The following is a 22,047-nucleotide window of genomic DNA, read 5'->3' on the forward strand; positions in this document are numbered from 1 at the left end:
TGTGATTTACTAAGAACTGGACGTCCCTCAAAAAATGTTAAAAGTTCTCAAAATACACATATAGTATGTGTCTGTCGCCTTTCCTACAGCAGCAGCTCAGGAAAAAAGAAAAAAGAAAAAAATGAAGTAAACTGAGACAGCAGAGGGCAGCAGCACATGTGTCTGTTGTGCAACGCCCCACTAAAGGTAACTTTCTACTGGTTGAATGACCCTATGACTAAACAGATAAGACACATACTGTCCCTCACAGACACACACATCCATACAAACATACACATACGCCTGCTCACGCCCCCCCGCGCACTTATATCTGACGGCCCACCACATAATAATCCACCCGCCGACGGATTTCATACGAAAGACATCAGTCATGTCAGGTCGGTTGACGTTATGTTTTTATATTTTTAATAAACTATTTTGTTTTGTTTTTGTTATTGACGATTCAGCTTGTTTCCTGTAGTGGCCTCAGTTTATTAGTGGTAATTTGCTGTTCTGTTTATTTTGGAAAACCTTTTTTCGGCAGAAATACATACAGTTTACTAATCTATAATTGTAGTAATTTGTTTTTACTGCTTAAATAACTTAATTTAGACATTCTCAAGTATCCAGAAACCTCAATATAGTTATCTTAGTTAACAGGAAAAAACAACAGAACGTTAATATACATATTGTTGTGACTAGTTTTGATAATTGCGTGTGTACATGTAATAACATTAGCTCGCAGGTAATTTATCTTAACAACCTATTATTGTTTTTTTTACTGTCTTCAATTTAAAGATGGAGAAAAACTCGTGTAATTTTACATTGATATTTCGCCAGGAAACTGACTGAACCTGTTGTGTTTATCGTTTTCTGGTAATAACAGCACCCCCTTCTGGCAATTAGAGATGTCAGATCTTAGTAAGCAAAATGCAATCTGATGAAATTCTTAGGAAGATTAATTGAATTTTTTAAGATTAATTACAATTTATTAATTTATATTTAACTTATAATTATATTATAAATATAAAAATTATTAATAACAATACAATTAATATTAATATTATTATTAATTTTAGAAGATTAATCACATTACATAATTTAATTAGAGTAAAACTTCAAATCCAGGACTCAAGAAAAATGTAAACTCCACCACCACCACCTGATGGCAGAAGGAAAATCATCATTAAAATACTAAAAGCCCACTGTCTCACTTTTTTTTTAGCTGAGGCCTTTGTAACTCTGGCCACTAGTGACTCCTACTGTATGGGAGCCATAGTGGTGGCCAGGAGTTTACGACGTCATGGAACAACTCGTAGCATTGTCGTAATGGTGACGCCGAACGTCTCACAAAGGGCAAGGTATGTCGGCAAAGACATTGAATAAGATCTAAAATAAATATTTGCTGAATAAATAAAACATTTATACATTTAGTTACCTTAAATATGTGCTTTGAAAATGATTTTGCCATTCTTTGCACATTTCTTTGTTACTTTTAGATATTTACCATTGTTACCTAATTGTTCCACTACCTTTTGGCTGACTATTAATAACTTTGGATATTTTTTCTGCTGTAGTTTTGCACCAGTTTGTATTACCATGTTGATCTCTATCGCTAACTACAGGAAATAGAAACTGATTTCAGAGTTTGTATTTTCCAGAGAATGTTAGGTATTGCCATAGAAATATTAATCAACAACACACACACACACGTCCATGCATTAGATATCTACACATTTGGTGAAACAGTCTGTGGTTTCAGTTGCCCTCTAACTTGTTCTGTCTCCTCTCTGAGACAAAGTTTAGTCCAGCTTTGAGCACTGATGTTTTCTCTGCTGTCGTTAAACACAATTGTTGTACACTGACTCACTCCTCACAAACACTCTGATTTGACCTTTTTCCCCCTCTATTCCCATTAAACAGACTTGGCCTTGAGGGTTTGTTTGACAAGGTCATCGTGGTGGACGTGATGGACAGCGAGGACCAGCTGCGTCTGTCCATGCTGCGTCGTCCTGAGCTCGGCATCACCTTCACTAAGCTCCACTGTTGGACTCTGACTCAGTACAGCAAGTGTGTCTTCCTGGACGCTGACACTCTTGTGAGTTGATTTGAGGGGTGGGTGGGGTTGACTACTTTTCAAACACTAGAAAAATGTTCCACAGAAAAACAAATAGATTCTGTTTGGAAATCACAGCAGAAAAAAAGGGTTTGTCCCAGTGTAAATGGACAACAGTGAAAGTTCGACTCTTGGTCAATGTCCATGAAGCCCATGAAGTCAGAACTTTGTTCTCTGTTCTAACTTTGGGTTGCAGCTCCTATGTTAGAGGACGTGTGGACGCCGTAGCGTCTCTCTGTTTGCTAAGTGAAGACATGTTTCAGTGTTACCAAGAACACACATGTCCAAGCAAACATGCATGGAGACAAGAACCTCAGGGTCACCAGTGCACTGATACAGTACAGTACAGAACAGTACAGTACAGTATGTCAACCTGTGCAGTAATCAGTCCTCAGTGTCACTGCTCTGCTGGACTAGCATTCATTCATTATTTGACAGGACTCTTTTATGTGACAATTCCGCAGTTCTTTCTGTTTTAGGTAACTTTTAGCAATCATCATTGCTGTATGTGCTATATATTTGGCTAACTTTGAATAATTTCTATCTTCTTCTGTCTGCTCACCTTAGCAGATTTGAGCTAGGTTTACCACATTTTAATTTAGTTACTTTTTGCCTCTAATTAACTTTCATTGTGACTATTTTGGCTGTTGTTTACAGGTGACTTTAGATAAACATGTAGTTTATTTACAGCTTTGTTACTAGCCTTGTTTACTTTTAAGTAATCTTCTGAGCCGCTCCTCTGTAACCACATGAACAGGTAACAGTTGGGACTGTTGTCCAGCTGTCATTGTGCATGACTTTAATGCTAATTTTCATTATTCTGACCTAAATTCTATCCACTAGAGAAAGATTTTTAGCTCTCCTTCAGCTTTTCACCTTCATCTCAAAATAACACTCCAATGCTAAACACGTACCTGTTAACTGGGCTCTTCTACTAAAAGAGGTATTTTGAAAATTCACACTTGTGCTGAACGTTCACACCTGTCTGATGTTTCGTCGGCCGCTTCCTCTCCTCTCAGGTTCTGTGTAACGTGGACGAGCTCTTCGACAGAGACGAGTTGTCGGCAGCTCCTGATCCCGGTTGGCCCGACTGTTTCAACTCGGGTGTGTTTGTTTTCAGACCCTGTCTCCACACCCACGCCCGGCTCCTGGAACACGCATTGCAGCATGGCAGCTTTGATGGTAAAGGCAGAGAAGAATGACAAAATCACTGACATCATCGGAAATAAAACTCCTTCTGCTCTCTAACCTCTAAACTCTTTTTGCATCTTCACATCTGTACCTTATTTTCTTTGCTTTAGTTAAATTTCTTTTAGTATTTTTCTGTTCTTCTTGCATCTCAACCATTAGTGCATTTTAGACATTTTTCCTTTTCTATCCCTTTTCCCTTGTGCTGTTGCCAGTCTACTCCTTTTGTGTTTAAATTATTTTCTAATTTATCTTTCCCCCTTTAGACTTTCTGTCCTTTATTGTCTTCCTGTCCTTGTTTATGTCTTATTTTGCCTCTTTTTTTCATCCTTTGTCAGTTGATCTTTTGCCAAATAAACTTTTGTCCTTTTTTATTTTACCCCTAAATGACACTTTTGTCCCCTTTTTGAAATGTAACCCTATCCATCAAAAAGTCCCTCTTATAAACCTCACAGTGAACAGATTTGTGTCTGTGTGCTGCCACCAGGTGGAGACCAGGGCCTGTTGAACACATTCTTCAGCAGTTGGTCAGAAGCAGACATCTCCAAACACCTGCCCTTCATCTACAACCTCACGACTAGTTCCACCTACACCTACCTCCCTGCTTTCAAACAGTGAGTCCGTCTGCACCACCTGAGGGTAACTCCATACCACTCTGACACTCCCCCGTATTAAAGAGATTTTCTTCTATGTTCCTCTGAGAACTAGTTACATATCCAAACTGTAGGTATTCATCTTCAAACCTTTTTGCCAATTGTTTTTGTTTTCATTTAACGAAAAGCTGTACATTCCAGAAGCTGGTTAGCCTGTTAACTGGTCACACAGTACTGAGACAATGGGTCATTGGACCTTCAGTGATTGACCTTCATGTTGAACCATGAAACTCTGTAATGTTCACAATAAATGAAAAATATAGTAAAACAGCTGGGATTCTGTTCCAACAGGTTTGGCCACAATGCAAAGATTGTCCATTTCCTAGGGGTGATGAAACCCTGGAGTTCTCAAGGTCGGACAGAGTCGAGCCAATCACAAAACATGGGACGGTTTCTAACGCTATGGTGGAATGAATATCGAGCTCAGAAAAACTGCCAACCACCTGCATCAGAGGGAGAACCACCTCACAAGTTTGAAAAAACACAACAGGTACTAGAGGTACATGTTCTATTCTGTCCTGTCAACACTTGAAAAAGCAGTGAACTCTGGAAACTATTGAGTCATTTTTAGGTTTTAAACTGCACCAAATTCCACAGTGAAATCTTGTTGTGACACTAACATGAATCTAAATATAAACTTCAGATGACATAATTCTAACTTCTTAATAATATCGTGTTGGAATTCAACAATGGACACTTCAGTTGGTGTTCATCAATCTACTACTATTCTACTCTAATACTGGCAGTGTTTTCTAAGGTCCAAAGAGAAGGAGCCAAGTCGCTATTCAGTAAAAAGCTGGAAATCTCAGATTTGCTGCTCACACAGTCTTCAGTCCAGATGGAGGAGATGCATTCAATGACTGAGCCAAAGGATAAGGAAGAAGAGGTGAAGGTGCAGGAGGGGAGTAAAGGGGAAGAAGAGGTAGGAATGAAGGTGGGGAACAGAGATTCAAAAATATTGTATCTTATCTTGGAAACATTTTTACTACATTTTTGACAAACGTTTGTGCTCCTTCACCATTAACCTTCAACTCTATTCTCATCTTTTAAAAATTAAACATATTCAGCATCATGGGGAGATGCACACAACACAGCTGACATCAAGTGAAGGTGACTTTCACCCTGAAGAAGTCAAAGGTCCTTCACAGGTAAATCTCTAATTATTCCAATAATATTTTTTATAATCTTTTAAAATCATTATTCAAAACCATTAAATTATTTATTATCCATTTCTAATTTAAATTCGCAACACATTTTGGCTCAATTTGGAATTTTTGTTTTTAGTTTTTACCATTGTCTCACACGCCTGTAAACTCACCGGTGGACGAGGACATGTCCCCGTCCAGAGGGAGTAAAGACATCCAGGACTCCCCTCTGATCACAGAGGGTTTGGACAACAGTCAGACGAAAACCCGAGTGGTACGTAACCATTTCTAAACAGTTTGCTAAACAGAAGATTAAAGAACTTTCTTAGAATATAAAGTCAAGTTGTACATGGTACTTGCTGGTACTTTAACAAGCTGCAAAAACACACCTAATTCCTGGTTACGCTTCTAGTCCCTGCTACTCTAACCCCCGCTTACCCTCAATGAAATGACCAGTGTGAGCGCATGAACATTGGTCGAGCTTGCAACCGGTCTGAAACCCAGAGATGAAAGCTCTCTGTGATGAATTCTCTCTGAAGACTGTTTTTTTTTTCTTCTTTCTCTTATTCATTTTGTTGTGACAGAGTGAAGCAGACAGAGTGAGGGAAGAGCTGCAGCGTCGGCAGCTGTGGGAGGCAGGACAGGCGGACTACATGGGCAGAGATGCTTTCAAGAACATCAAAAAGATGCTGGACTGCTTTCTAGAATAGAAGAAGAGCCCTCCCTCTGTGGAAACCCCCCATCCCCCATCCCCAAACACACACAAACAGAAGAGCACACCTGTGGCTACGATTGCTTAAGTTTTCTACAAAATCAAACTTAATACATTTTATTACAACAAACTCTGTAGTCAACACTGTTATATTGAGTCTCTATTAATACTGAAAGGGTTTGTGGCCACCCTCACAGATGCTGCCCCCTGCCTGAGTTTTCCCCTTTTAAGGCAAATTTTGTGACGTTCTGGTTGGATTTGTTTACCAGTGGAAAACACACTTTGAAAGAGAAATAGAGTCAAAGTTAAGTTAAGTCCACAGAAATCGCCAAACACCTTAAGTGCATAAATTCACCATAACTTTGAAGACAACATATTAGACGGACAGGATTGGAACCTCCAGGAATGACAAATGTGTACCTTAAATTGAACAGTAAAAACAACGTTCTTTTATTTTGAAAGCTAAAGGTTTGTTTTCTGTCAATAACTATGTAGGGGGTTTAAAGCTCTCAGCTCAGGGGATGTGGGGGGATTAGGAGGGACTTCCTGCTGCTCAATTCCCCACAAGTTTTTTTTTTTTATTAAAATAAATTATTAAAATGCTTAAGTTGGTCTTTTAAGAACAACAAACCTGATGTGGCCCTGATGTGGCCCTTCAATGAAATGACCAAGTGGCTCTCATCTCATGACTGACTTAGAAACACCTGATTTAGTTTTCCTCCCCTTTTTAAAGAAGCCCTGTAAAGACATTTGTTTGGACAACATCTTTTACACGATAACCAATAAAATGCTGGTTATGTGATTTGATTTTTCAGCCCAGGACTAAATGGACTATGGTCTTGTACAAGATCTACGAACTAATGTGTATCAAAAACTGCTATGAACAACAACAGCAGATTTTAAAAGTGCATTATTCCTAAACTAATCAGCTCACATGTTCCACCTTGGAACATTGTAGAGTTGGAACTATGATTATTATCTCTCAAATCTGTTTCCTATACAGAGGAAAGAAAAGTCAATATAATAATAATAATAATAACAATAATAATAAATACTTTTAGAGAAAACATTGTGTATTCTCCTGTGTGTTGTATTTGGCTTTTTGTTGTTGTCAGTCTCATAAAACCTGACTTACAAGCCTTTACTCCAATACTTTTCTCACCAAGCAATAGAAAACCAAACAGTTTTGACCTTGAAGATCGTTGTCTGGTTGAAAAACAATGGATAAAGATCAAGCACAAAGATAGTGTCACACACTCCTGGCTGAGTTATTACAATACGTACAGCAACTGAGTCTGACTTTGTCCACAGAAAGTGGTTGTGTGGAGAATTGTCCATCAGGGGGCAATGTGTCTCTTCCAACCTGAGCTCCTCCCCATCATGGCAGTATTTAGGACGAGGCAGCAGCAGCACAGATTAATAGTTGTTTGTATGCAGTGGACAGGCAGCGTGCGGTGTGATCCTTATCCACCCTGCACACGGTGCATGTCATTTTCTTTCATAATGTTGTGACACAGTGATGAAAGACGCTGCACCTAAAGGATGCAAAGCTGAATGTCAGGAGGTGAGGCCCAGACTCTGAGGCGCAGTCTCACCTGCCTGATGATAAATGCTTTAAAGGAAAGACAAAGTGGCAGAACTGCTGTGTTCGACGTCGTAGCTTCTCCTGTTTGACCCCGATTTATCAGGACTGAGGAGAATAGCAACAATTCTGAGTAAAAATGATGGTTTTCTGGGATGGACTAAATATTTATTCCGTGATAAAAGGAGCCAGGGAGATTTGTCCTACTGTATTTGTGCAGACACAGATGATAATGACAGAAACAAGAGAAGATGGGAATTTTAATAAAAAATAAGAGATTAGTTGTCCTGGTTTATGCCTTTTGGTGATAACCTATCAAGAGACAGTCAGTTTAAAATTAACTACCAATCTCTGTCCTCTTTTTTGGATGAAACTGTGCCTGACCGACTTGCCTGCGGTCCAGAGCTGTCTCCAGTAGAAAATATCTGTTATATAAAGAGGACCATCTAACCATGATGGCCCAGTATGCTGAGAACGGGCAAAAATTAGTACCCTCAGTTACAACCAAACAATCAAAAACATAGGAGGATGCGACCAAACGCTGCCAAATCCAAAAATCTGTTAGGAATAAAAGCCTTGACGTTCTAAAGGAAAACTTAAGCCCTCTGAAGAATTTACCCACTCAGGCCCCTTCTGTGTTTGTTTTGACTGTAATGGAATGACACCTATATGTGCTTGGAACTGAAAGTGAACTGGAACTGAACGTCACGCCCGGGTAGGAAAAAAACGGCAGCTTGAGGCTCTTTGGACAAAACGGAGCATCTGGGTTTCATTCCCTTTCTGTCCTCGGTTGTTTATTCATAATTATCTATCCTACAAAATATGATAGTTCAGGTGTTTCACAAAGCATTATGGTATAAGCCACTGTCAGAGAGCTGTTTGAGACAAAGCTCCATACTGTGTGTGTGTTGAGATAGAGTGAAGCTGAGTGAAAGTGTGGGTAGATGTTCATGCTGGATTTCTGCTTGGTGGAGTATGTGATTTATTAGACTGAGAAAGAAGCAGAGTGTGACAGAGCAGAAGCAAAAGAAAGATGAGGAACTTTGTGTCTGAAGACCAGGGACCATTTATATATATACATATATATATACATATATACACACACACACACATATATATACATATATATACACATATATACACACACACACACATATATATACATATATATACACATATATATACATATATATACACATATATACACACACACACACATATATATATATATATACATACATATATATATATATACAGATATATATATACATATACATATATATATATATATACATACATATATATATATACATATATATATATACATATATATACACATATATACACACACATATATATACATATATACACACACACACACATATATATACATATATATATACATATATACACACACACACACATATATATATATATATATACAGATATATATATACATATATACACACACACACACATATATATACATATATACACACACACATATATATACATATATATATATACATACATATATATATATACATACATATATATATATACATATACATATATATATATACATACATATATATATATATACAGATATATATATACATATATATATATATATATATGCGCCTATATTTAACCATATACTAATCTGAACTATTTGGTTCACAAAGAAAATCTTTAACCAAAAACCGGTTGTCGTACCACAACTCAGTTGCCAAACAAGACAACAATACCATGCAAACAGCAAGTGAGCACTGACTGAGTGTCTGGTGTCAGTCTGTAGTTAGTATATACATGCTAAGAACTGTTTTTTTTGGTATTTCTTGGGATGTGCTATTTCTTGTATTTCTTTAATTTCATAAATCACCATGAGAAAGAAAAATAGTGAGAACAACAATAGAAGTGAATAAAGAGATTATATGAAAGCATGAGAATGGCGCTCAAGTTTCAAATCTGGCTTCATGGCTTAACAAAGTTGTTGATTTGTACCATCATTAACAACAAGGAAGCAATATAAGAAGCTAAGGTTGCCAAAGGAGTGACTGTGATCACCAAGCAAAGATCTCAGACATTAGTGGAAGTGGTAAAGTTGCTACTGATTTGGATCAACGAAAAGCAGTTGGCCGGCAACAGTAGTCTGAGACAATAATTAGTGAGAAAGCGAACACAACTCCTCAGAACCGGTAAGGATGAATATAATTGCCTTTCCTATTTATAGCTTTGTTCTTTATTCAGTTGTGTAAAATCTAATTTTTTCAATGGTCTTGTATATGAACCTGTACACAAAATGCTGTTACTGTTACTCCTAAAGACTGGGTCGCGACTCTCAGGTGGGTCACAAGAGTTTTTTCTTGGGTCATCTCGCATCATATTTCCCAGGAGTTCACGGTCATCACAACAGCTGTCTGGATCCAACCTCAAAATAGCTGCCAGTTTAAAAGCTCCACCTGTGGTTGTCTCTATTTTTTTTATATTGTATAATTAATTATAGCCTATGTATTTAATGTTAGAATTATGTCCCATTTTGTATAATTTGTAACCTTTTTGTAATTATTTTATTGACTATTCTGTTCCGATATTGCTGGTTCAATTGAATGAAAATGAAAAGAAATGGGCTACATTTAATGTCCAAATAGGCTACCTATGGATACCTTTTTTGTTGGTTCAATTAGTTTTTCATTGTTTAAAACAACGTTCATGTTCAATAATGGTCAAGTACATCTTTATTTTGTGATTTACGAATAATAAACTAACTCACTAAAGGTTAGTGACTTTTTGAGTATGGATCCCCAGAAAAAAACTTTGGGAAACACTGGTCTAGAGCACAGACTGTTTGTCACTGCTGTTCAGATTTAGCTGACACACACAGACAGTGTGTGGACCCAAGGAAAATGTGATAAATGTCAGACAAACCTAAGCACGTCCATATGTTTGGGTTTAACTGCAGCGTCTCCTCATCATGTGTGGTAGCAGCCTCATGACTGTTGGATTCATGCTTTAAACCGCTGCTAATTTGATCAGTTGCTCAGCCAGTGGCTTCAGATTCTAATGACCCGCAATTCTTTCTGATTAAGCTGGTTTAGGGGGAGAATAATGACAGTCAGCTGTGAAAAGGAAGAGGTAAAAATGCAGGGCTGTTCTTTCATAGCTCCCTCGGCGCAGCAACTGGGTGGAGCTGAACCTGGCAGTGCCAGGAAGTGGGCCACAATACAGATTCTCACAATTTAGCCAAAGTAAGCACTTTGTCTGTTCTGTGAGCAGATGTATGTCAGAGAAGATTTCAGGTCAATTTGTCCTTTTTTCACTGCTAAGAACTCACAACTGCTGATTGGGTCCAGGACTTGTGAAAATTTATCAAACTGAGGCAGAATGAATAAAACAGCATCCAGCGGCGTGATGGCCCGCAGGCACTTTCACATCTGGCTTTGCACGCTCATTCCCAGAGAGGGAGAGGATCGAGAAGCTTCCAAGGTTGATGATACGGCTGCTGGAATCAGAGACAAAGGCTGTGAAACAACTCCGACAAGGTCTTATCTGTTATAAAGAAGCAGATGGTGAAATAAAATCGTGATGTGATTTAATACAGTTTTGCCTCAGACAGATTCTCAGCGTATTCATTAAAGGGGCAGTGCATGTGCAGAAGGGGATTTCCTAAGAGAAACAAGTGCAAACATAACGTTTTACTTAGAAAAGAAACAAAGAACCAGTCATTCCAGCTTTAAAATCATAATTAAATAGATGTAATTATAGGAAGGTTACCAACTACTCCTGCTACTGAACCTGACTGTAATAGATGTCCTGCTGCTCTATCTTGTTACACCTATACTATCCTCTCATCCACATTCACTTAATAGAAGTGGCTGAAACTATGAAAAATAGATATTTAAATAGCATGAGAAAAGTCTTTGTCTCACATTCCCAACATGAAAACACAAATCAAAAGTTTGCCTAATCTTATAAAATTTAGTTGATCAGTAGGCACAAGCTTTGGATTGGTCGAAAAATGAAATGAAGTAAAGACTGATTTTAAAAATTGGTTTCAGGTTGTTTAAGGTTTTAATTCTGCCCGTCTGGGCTTTTCCTGCTGTTTGTGATTGCTATTACAAAGCCATTTTAGACCATATGATTACAAGTGCAATGCAACATGAATTGTGTCATTTTAAACATAAAAGTGCAAAAGATGGACAGAAATGTCCTAATGGACAATGTCTACAATGAGCTGTCCACCAGGTCCACTTTGTCCAAGTGTTTGATTAGGAGAAACCCAGATTTGGACCATGTCTGTTGTATAGAGCAGAAACTGTGGTACATGTACCACCAGTGCTACACAAGCTCCCTCTAGTGGTATGTGGGGAAAATTCATATTTTCACATTTAAATTTTCAATTGAATAAATCTGAAATATACCATGGAGAATTAATACAACATTTAAACATAAACATATACATATAGGGAATAGGCTAATAGGGAAGGCCTATGCTGCAATATATTCTGTACACTAATGTTGTCATCATGGCGGTACTCAGAGAGCTCGATGTTTTCTCAGGTGGTACAGAGTATAAAAGGCTTGAGAACCACAGAGCTAACAGGTATCCTAGGAGCAGAGGGTCTAACTGATATGGACTTCACTACAACCAAAAGTGGCCTGAGCAAAAAAAAAAAAAAAAAAAAAAAAAAGGAAATGGCAAGGTGTTTGTAATAAAATAAGCCGGAAATATATAACTGTTGAAGTCCTTGACACTGGTTCTATATCAAAAATATGCATCTGACTTGTTGGAAGGCTGGTCGACGTCTCAGCAGATTTACTGAGCGCCAGAGACAAAATACTGCTTAGACCGCTCGTGCCAACCAATTTTCTGGGACTGTTGCTGATGATTTAAACGAAGGCAGGCGTTCATAAAGAGAACTTAGCCCTGATCTGAAGACACTGAAAAACAAGCAGTATATCACACATGAATGCGCTCGATGAAAACATCAACATCTAAGACGCAGGGTCTTAGAGGGAAAAAAAAGCAGCTTGGTCTGTGTTCCTTTCATCAGTTCTGCTCTGCTACACTGAAGCTTGTGTTTTCTGATCGTGCAGTGTTTCAAATATTTTCCTCAAACCGAGTGTCCTTTGATGTTTGAATGTTGTAGTCAAGTCAGTTCACTGCAGTGAGAGCTAAAATGATAAATTATCAATAAGTTACAGGCTGTGGGGAAATCACCTGTCAGTCACAGCTCTGGATATACTTTCAAACACTCAAAACATCAACTATCGCAAAGAATCACCAATATCTGTTACGGAATTGGATTGTAGTATGAAGGAATTTCTAAAGAAAAGTTTTTTAAATTATTTTACTTAATATTTTCTATTTGTTGTCAACATATACATAAAAAATAAATACTTTTTATAGATCATGAGTAATGTATTGTTTTGTCTATATTTGGCTTTGTCTATTGCCACCGACTGGATCGATTTTACACTGGTTAACATCCATGTAATTCCAGGACCGGCAGAACAGTACAGCCATTTAATTCTATTAAATTGACTTATCATTCGGGTACTAGACAACAGGTAACTTCTGAATACTTTACGGCATTTTTAGGATCCTATATTTATACATTTTCAAAATGGAAAAACAACATGATTTTCACAGAAGTCCAGCAATAGGACGTTGGTCTTGTTGGGGACTTAAACCCAGTTGTGCAGACTGAAAATCAATGCATGTTAATGGTTATTGAAGTTGATTTCACGACCATTAGAAGGCTGATCTGTCGAGTTCACATAAAACCCTGGGGATCACAGAGAGCAGCCATGAAGTGGAGCAGAATTTTTAACAGCCTAATGAGAAAAAATTACATAGGGAGTTTGCTCATTATGGCTTTGCAAATGAAATGTACCAGTGCTGATGTCTCCACAGGCTCGAACTGAGGACAGAAAACCAGACTGTAGAATAGGCAATGATGTGGTTGGTTCTCTCAGCCGGATATAAAACAGATGGAACAGAGACAGAACACATCCAGACAGAGGAGGGATGAGACGGAAACAAGAATTTATATGATGTTGACATACAGTGCAGGGCAGCGGTTTGTTTAAAAACAAAAGAACGCGGGTTAGACATAGAAGAAAATATAAAGAAGAATATAGCAAGTTATCAGTTGACTAGAACTGGAGTGATTGGTTCATGTAAATTCAAAAACAAAAGAAAAGTGGTCAGCACTAAAGAAACCAGCAAGACATGTTTCTGGATAACCTAGAATAAGGGCATGTAAGATGCTAAAACACTAAGTTCAGACTGAAAGAAACTATTGTCCTGCACAGGGATGGAGTGAGAGATTGCAGAGGAAGAAAAACTCTGCTAAAGACCAGACTGAGGTCTGCTGACAACAAACCAGAGAAAGATGAAGCAGAGTAGAGGCAGAACATTTGGTCAGGTGAGACTAAACCTAAAGAAAGAACTCTGTCCCCACAGGACTGTATCACTATGGAACTTTTCAGAGCATCTAGAAAGAGTATTCTTGAGTGGGCGGGCGGAATTTGGCAGCAAAACTCCTTATCTTCTTAGTGCTGCTGTTCTCTTTAATATTGGTCGTACTGGTGGTATTTGGAGAGCCAACTATTTTTCCAAGGTGGTTAAGAACCACTGCTAATGTACACAGGGTTAAGCAGCTGACTATTAACCATGACTAAAGGCTGTTAGATTTGGAAGCTCTTGAGAGATTTATGAGAACAAACGACTGAGACTTCAGATTATGTCTGAAAAAAACTCAGACTATTGCTCTTCTGTACTGCACTTAGCAAAAAGAAACACAACAAAGCATTAGATACAGGGCTCTACACATTGAGATTTTTTTTTTCAAGTTTTGCTGGATAATTCTCCTACTGTAGATAAAATTACCAAATAAATAAGACTAGTATGTTGCATAACACATCTATCTTCAATTTTCTAATAAATATAGATAATATAGATAAGAATGATTCAAAAATTACTAAACAGAAACTGAATGAGTTTAGCATTTAGGAAAAAAACATTCTGGAAAATCTTTTAAAAAGAAACAAAATTGATGCATTTAACCATTATTTCGCAGATTTCATTCGAACAAGTGACAGGTGCGAAAACAACTTTGTCCAACCAAAATAGTCCTGAACACCACAGAGGGTCAGCCTGTCTGACCCCTACAGAGACATAAGCAGCAGGGCTCATCAGTACAACCATTTTTCAGGGTTTGAAACTTGGACTTCATCTGTGGAGAAGAAAGTTACTGATCATTTTGCTGGATGTTAGATGAGGCAGCACTGGTTAACCTCTGCTGCCCCTGACTCTTATGATGGATGCCAGGTTTAACAGAGAGCGTCACCGATACTAAATCTTCCTCAGGACCGACTCCTTCAGAACAAAAAACTGCTGAACTAATGGGACATTTCCTCAGAGCTCCAGATGTTTTCTCCTCTTCTCGTCTTTCTTTCCGAAGACACCACAGTGGCTGCATTCCCAGAGCAGTGACCGCATGTTTTTTACTCTTTCACACAAATGGTGACCCACTTCCTTTGTTTAAAGTGCTAACTTGAGCATCTTTCCCCCAAGGTTTATTAGTATATCTACTAAAGCAGACCGGAAAACGTTTAACTTTCTATAACTATTTTTTTTTCAAAGGAAATATGGTAACTGCATTTTTCCTGAAACTTTTCATGATGCTTTTCAAAAACAATCACTAATTGGTGTTTGTTTCCATCCGACTTTCCCTGCATCACCAACAAACCAAGAAAAAAAGATTTTTCCTCCAAATCTGAGTGAGAGGAACAGCAATGGAAAAAACAAATCCCAGCTTCACATTCTTTCAGGGAAACACTAAAATCTGTAGTTTCTTAATTCACTTCAACTTCTGTAGGTCAGGCCACAAACAGAAAAGTCGTGTCACTGTTTTTACACTGGGCAACATAATTATCATATTTGTCCTTATTTTGCAAATGGTAAAATACCTGCTACACGCATGCAGAAAAACGATGGTTTATCATTTTCTATTTCTATCAACCTTTTTCTATTCTTCCTGTAAAAAGAAAGACTTAAGCTGCTTTAAGGTCAGTGGTTGATACATTCTAACTCTGACTCTCTGTGTCCCAGGAAAACTTCATGGCATTTGAATGACAATCCAAATTTCACAGGTACCATTTCTTCAGGCATGTACAGTATGGACTCTTTTGTGCTACAAAGCACTCCCTTCAGTATTGTTTCTACATATATTGTTTACTGTATCAAGGCAGAAAACCAAAGAAATACTACCTACAACAGGAGCTCAAAGTTAACAACCACAGGACAGTAATTTCTGCCCTTTGCATTGATGTCCATCTAGTAATTGTAACCACTTGGTTAAAAGGCAAAAATAATGTATTCTCTCCCTCTCTGTCCCATCCGTATTCCTTCTTGAAGATTTATGTATCAGATGTAAATGTTTAATTATTATTATTAATTATTATTACACAACAATAGCCTTTGTAAACCAAAGCCTAAAATACACAAGGAATTAATTATCCAACAATTTTTATGTTAAATAAATGCACAAATATTAGTTGTTAGTTTTTTAAAAAATTACAACAACAATGCACATTGTTTCAATTAACTCTTTAATTAACTTAAATATTTCCCTGTTAAAAAGGCAATCTATATACAGTTACTTGTAGCTGGACATGGTATGTCGTTGTCAGGAGTTATTATCAAAGCAAAGCTACCTATATTAACAGCTGTGTACCACTATTGTCTTACTGTATTGACTGTAGGACAATCTATTTGGAGGAAGTATGACAACACTATTTTGCTGATGCTTGAAAACTGACACAAGCAGAAAAGGGAAAACACAAAACAAAAAAGGTTAAAGATTATTTTCCTTGTTAGTTTGCATATCACTGAAGCAAGTCTGTCATATGTAAGTGTTAGGTCAAAAAGGTGTGCACTATAACCTATAAAATTAAAATAAGCAAATTTGTCCTGCAGTGAATATTTCAAATATGCTGCAAAATGTGGTTTACATGCAAAACAAACAAACAAAAACAAAACAACACCTCTATCCTACAATGGTTGCTGTGAATACACATCTAATGTCCTTCTCTTTGACTTCAGTGGGCTAGTAAACTATTATGGTTTAATATGAACCTTCCAACTGTTAGAGCCACATAACTTTTAAAAAGCAAAGGATTTACCCCAGTAGTAATACATTAGCACAGCAAGTGTGATAATACAACAGACTGGTAGACAGAAAACGTGTCATTTTGTGATGCTGTTCACCTCCAAGTGTTGTGACAAAAATTTATTTCCACACAATTTTATCACATTAACCAAAAAAGGCCATCACCTTAGAACCCAACTGCTTAGCTCAATTATAAATAAGTGTTCTGTGGCATAAACAAACGTAAAACCGTTTTATTTGTTTCCCTTTAGCCTAAGTTAAGATAAGCTAATCCGTCCAACAAATATCCTTTTTAACTGCTAGTGTTGTCTAGTCTGGGTTCAGGGTTCTAAAGTTTACCTGTGTTAACCTTATACACACACCACATCTAGGCTGTTGGGGCTTTAACACCGGTAGGGCTACGTGTCGGTTTGGGTTCCCGAACCAACTTTAGAGCCGGCCGGCGCATTAAGAACCAAAAAAATAACAGGTTCGGAACGTGAAAGTTTGGGTCCCAACGGAACCGAGAAATACCTGGCAGAGTAAACCAGCGGACCTCGCTATAGTCACGTCTGCAATATATATTAGACGTATCGGCCTACACATACTTTTTACATACCGTTCGCATTGATGTCTTCTCGCCATCAACAGCTGGTGCATGCAGCAGGTACAAACAAATGCCCGCAGGTGCTCCACGCGATCTGCCATTTTCCCGTTGCTACGATTGTTTACTGTGGCTTTAGTCACGTGGAGTAACATCCTCCCACTAAACTGGTGTGACGTGACTTATGCCCACTTTGGTTCCACTTATAGTGTAATGAATGCGGGCTGGTTCGCTAGAAAGCGCTTACATTCTTAGATTCCAGAACGGAACCAGAGCCAGAACCAGAACCACCAAACGACCCTTTGCGACTTTAAATGCTTAATAACTAACTGGAAAGTTGCTGTATTTGACAGAGCTGACTTGGCTTTTACCTTTACATTGTGCTCATTCAAACTCTGACACAACCTCATCAAAGATAAAAAAAAAAAAACAATATAAAAAAATACTAAGAAATACTTCTGCCACTGTATAAGACTGGTGTACTTTATTTCTTCTAAGTACTAAAAAGTTATTTGGCTTCAAAATGTGGGATTATTTTATAAGCTCCATAAAGTACTGGCCAATAGGAAGAAAATGAAGGATAATGTCGGATGTTCACTTAGATCTTGTGCTTTTGCTAAAGTTTATCACAGCCAGAGCTTCGAAAAACCTGGAGAGTCCTGTTGGCTGTAATTAGTTAAACCCCTTTACCAGTGGTAATAATACAGGGCTACGTTTTATTTCTGTTGGTTTGACATACAAATGGTATAACTTCATAGAAGAAAAACAAGCCTGGGAATCGCTAAGGAATTATCAGCAATTGGCTGGATTCAGACCATGTGGATGTAAGATAAGAAGTCCTTTTATTATTGGACTTTAGTTCTTATGACAACAGATATTCAAAATCGCTGTTAAATATCTTTTTCACTTATCTGACTAACAAATATCCATATTGATTAATACAAAGTGTACGCTGAGTTGAAATTCTATTTGCATTCTCTTTGATTTGTAGGTCTCAAAATATCTTGAATAAATAAAAAGAAATCTTAAACAGCTATTTTAATAATTACAGTTTCCTTGTGGAATTGACAAAAAAATATTGTAAAATGTAGCCAAACACTGCAGCACACAGTCAAAGCACCAATGCTGGTTTAAATCAACTCAATGCTTCATCATTGAGACAGCAGTTTTACATATGTACCGATAAAATTTTAGCTGCTCTTCGTTAGGCAGTTATCTGGGCTTACAGTATGGCACTGACGGCAGGATGAACAGTACAAGTCCTCAAAACACATTGAGGAAAGTAGCTTTAGAGTCTACACCGATGGCATTTTTGGCTGTACACCGGTACGTGCCACTGTCTCTCTGACTTGGATTCTGGATTATAAGGGAACCTTGTGGGTGGAGATACTTGTTGCCAAAAAGGCGGGGCTGTGCACTGACAGCCAAGCGTGTTTTGTCAGGTGTTTCCCAAGCTACCTCCACTTTGGGAATCCCAGTGGCTATACAGTTAAGCTGAACAGCAACGCCATGTTTGGCATAAGTTACAGATGGAGGGCCACTGGTAATCCGAGCTGGGTATGCTATCACAGCTGCTGATACAGAAAGCAGAGAGCTGCCATACTCGTTGGCAGCTTGGCATATGTAAGAGCCTCTATCATACACCGAAGCTTGTTGGATCGCCAGTGTCCCATTGGACAGTACAGAGTATCGTCCGGCTCTCTGCGGCCTGTTCAGGAGGACACCACTGGGTAGTGTCCATGTTAATCTGAGGGCATCTCCGCTAGTTAGACAATGGAGCAACAGCTGTTCACCATTCATGATGTTAACAGGAGAACTATATCTATTGATGATCTCAGGCTTTTTACCAGGGGATAATGAGACTGAACGTTCAACAAGTCCTCCAGAGTTACGCCCCAGGCATCGGTACATACCAGCCTCACCCACAGATGGGTTACTGATTATTAAAGATCCATCCGACCGATGGAAAAACTTGGAAAATCGAGTGCCACTGCGCAAAGGTGTGCCGCTTGGTAAGATCCAGGTGATGTGAGGTTGTTCTGGGCCCTCAAATGTGCAGTTCAATGTCATAGTGATGCCAACTGTCAGTGAGCGGCTTTCTGTTCTGGGACCCCTAACTTTTGGCTTATTGACATCTTCTTTCACTTCCAGGTAAATCGTCCTTTTTGCTTCTCCTCCTTCATTTCGAGCCATACAAATCAATGACCCAGAGTCAGTTCTCTTGGATGAACGGATTTCAAGGGTGCCATTTTGATGTACTGTCATCCTGTTGCTGTAGTATGGTGCAGGCAGAATCACGTTTCCTGGAAGAACCCACATTATGCGAGGCGTTGGGGTTCCTTCAGCTACACAGTCCAGTAGTGTCCGCTGGTTCTGGACTGCTGTTATTACCCTGGTTTCCTTCAAGCCAACTATCCTGGGTGGAGTTACAACAACATCTAGCTTAATGACTTTATAGTCTTGTCCGGCATTGTTTTTGGCCATGCAGGTGTAGTTGCCACTATCAAAACGTTGGACCTTCTGAACCAACAGCACCCCATCATCCAAGACCTGATATTTGTGTAAAGCAGGTGAAATAATTCTGTTTGTAGGAGATATCCACGTAATGACCGGCACCGGTTCTCCTTTAGCTTTACATCTAAGTGTTCCTGTTTCACCATAGAACACGTTGACAACCTCATAATTTTTATTCTGGATTTGTGGTGGGGAAGTTGAAGCCTTGACCTTGACTCTGACCTTCATCTCATCCTTGCCAAGCTGATTTTCAGCATAGCAGGTGTAGTCACCCTCTTCTGGCATTCCCACATCATTGAAATACAGTGTTCCGTTGTCAAACACTAGGTACCTACAATATTAGTGAGAAGAATAAAGAAAATTAGGTATATACATTTAATAACAAGAGTATAGTATAGTATTGTATTTAAAGGTCAGTTTTCAAATGGTTGATTGTGGTCCTCAGGTGGGTCAAAATTAGGTGAGAGGCAGGATAGAAGTGTCCCTTTAGTTTTAGATTTTTCAGCCCTCACTCAGAAATCAAGTACCATGTTAGTTGTTACGCAAGAAGGGTTGACCTTCACCTCTTGATGAGACTACACCTGACCAACACCAACATTTTCTTAGAGCCACAATCTCAGAAGTTAGTGGATTTTGTGCATTGGGTGGTCTGTTAGTAAAAAAGCAACCCATACCTTCGAGTGCGTCCTCCACTGACATGTTCCCTTTGTTTGACTGGGTTGATCATGGTCCCGTCGGGAAGAGCCCAACTGATCTCAGGGTTGGGGAGGCCAGATGCCACACAGTCCACCTTAAGGTCTCCCCCGTAGATTACCTCTTGTTTGGATCGCTGCTGCTTCTGCTCTATTTTGGCCGGTTTCTTCAGTACATTGACCCGCAGCACAACATAGTCATCGCCCAATTTGTTACGTGCAACGCACAAGTAGTCACCATTGTCCGTATCGGTCACATGATGAATTATTATACTGCCATTGGGGAAGACCTTGATCCTGGGATCAAAACTACCAAAAATAATAAAACTTTTAGCATACAGACTTTGTATTGTTTCAAATTTGAGACAAAGAAAGTTTAAGAGTATGTAACTTATTACCTGTACTGAGCATCAGCCAATTTTCTGGAGGGTGTCCTCCAGATTATCCATGGATTTGGTTGTCCTTTGGCCACACAGTTGAGCAGCAGTGTACTCCCATAGATTACATCTGTGCTCTCTGGAGAAGATGATGTAATTTTAGCCTTGGAAGAAGGAGAAAGACTCTTTTTCGTAGTAAGTAATACTGTTCTTTTACTGTATCCCACAGTGTTACTGGCTGTGCACTCATATCTTCCAGTGTTTCCAGGGCGTAATGCCTGAATGACTAGAGTTCCATTGGGAAAGACTCCAAGGTTTTGTGCTGTAAAAAACTGTGAAGCAGTGAGCTGTATGCCTTTAGGTGTCTTCCATCGGATGACAGGTGGGGGGCCGCCTGTTGCAGCGCAGTGGATGTAGGCAGTGGTGCCCTCGCGGAGGGTGATGTTTTCATAGTTCTTCTGCTCTATCACTGGTTGCATAGTCAAAACATGAAGGTGAACGGACACAATGTCAGATCCCACCGTACTGCTGCCCATGCACTTATAAAGTCCTCGATCTGTGGAAATGACCTCACTGATCCGGAAGGTACCATTTCTCAGCACAGTCAAGCGTTGGTGCAGAGACTCGCCACTGGGAGCAGCATTCATGGGGATCCCGTTCGGGAGCATCCATGTGACTCTGGGCACTGGATGACCCTCAACCTGACAGTCCAAATCCACTTTACCACCCAGCTGAACCTTGATCTCTCTATTACGGGGCTGCAGCACCAGTGGGTGTTGAGAAAGGACCACGAGGTTGACCACCATCTTGTCTGTTCCGTACTGATTCTGGACTGTGCAGAGGTACTGGCCCTCATCCGTGTGTTGTGTGTTCCTAATGATGAGTGTCCCGTTTAGATGCACCTCGAACCTGTGAACCCTGGTGTTTCGGACAATGCTTGCTCCTGTGTTAGTAAAGAAAAATATATTTATCATTAAACACTATTTTGTTCCACAAATACAAACAATAAAGCAGAGGAAATAAGGAACAGAAACTAAAATTGTATTGCAGTGTTTTAAAGGAGGCCAAATGTTATTTACATATCAAGTGAGCCAATGTATTTATAAATCTTACAAAGAAATAATTAAATTAAACGAAGAAAAACAAATACAGCACATCCATGCCATAGTAGCAATCTACAAACAGTTAATTACAGGGTGATTAACTGATTGACAACAGAGATCACACTGAAATGTAACACCAGCCTGAGATATGGAGGATCATCCTCTGTAAAAATGGCTGTGGTGTAGCCAGAGGGCAAAAACAGTTTTGCGACATGATAAAAGCT

The 22,047-nt window shown here is 38.9% G+C and overlaps 3 protein-coding genes across 6 annotated transcripts in view; 1 reads left to right on the forward strand and 2 right to left on the reverse strand.

The window, feature by feature from the left end:
• Positions 1-3,212, reverse strand: part of plcd4a (phospholipase C, delta 4a) — a 29,222-nt gene extending 26,010 nt beyond the window's left edge. For both annotated transcript variants that reach the window (XM_008325286.3, XM_017038788.2), the window contains exon 1: positions 3,077-3,212. The gene's annotated coding sequence lies outside the window, so the exon portion shown is untranslated. The remainder of the gene's footprint in view (positions 1-3,076) is intronic.
• gyg2 (glycogenin 2) lies at positions 1-6,860 on the forward strand. Of its 3 annotated transcripts, none has more exons than XM_025062143.1 (10): positions 1-377; positions 1,205-1,340; positions 1,903-2,077; positions 3,115-3,277; positions 3,771-3,897; positions 4,228-4,435; positions 4,694-4,870; positions 5,004-5,084; positions 5,221-5,355; positions 5,666-6,860. In XM_025062143.1, the coding sequence occupies exons 1-10, from the start codon at positions 371-373 to the stop codon at positions 5,789-5,791; spliced, it is 1,335 nt and encodes a 444-aa protein (XP_024917911.1). In that variant the 5' UTR covers positions 1-370; the 3' UTR covers positions 5,792-6,860. The 3 variants fall into 3 exon arrangements, with proteins under 3 accessions (XP_024917911.1, XP_024917913.1, XP_024917912.1); XM_025062145.1 differs by having other exon boundaries at positions 5-377; positions 4,694-4,858; XM_025062144.1 differs by having other exon boundaries at positions 5-377; positions 4,228-4,426.
• The window catches only part of mxra5a (matrix-remodelling associated 5a), a 26,928-nt gene continuing 8,014 nt past the window's right edge, over positions 3,134-22,047 (reverse strand). The window contains exons 6-9 of the mRNA XM_008325291.3: positions 20,742-21,663; positions 20,326-20,652; positions 17,153-19,982; positions 3,134-3,269 (exon numbers count right to left, since the gene is read on the reverse strand). Coding sequence (XP_008323513.1) covers positions 18,401-19,982; positions 20,326-20,652; positions 20,742-21,663 — 2,831 coding nt within the window. The 3' untranslated portion in view covers positions 3,134-3,269; positions 17,153-18,400. The remainder of the gene's footprint in view (positions 3,270-17,152; positions 19,983-20,325; positions 20,653-20,741; positions 21,664-22,047) is intronic.

Source organism: Cynoglossus semilaevis, chromosome 14 (genome assembly GCF_000523025.1).
Source record: "Cynoglossus semilaevis isolate Cse_v1.0 chromosome 14, Cse_v1.0, whole genome shotgun sequence".
Taxonomy (NCBI): Eukaryota; Metazoa; Chordata; class Actinopteri; order Pleuronectiformes; family Cynoglossidae; genus Cynoglossus; species Cynoglossus semilaevis.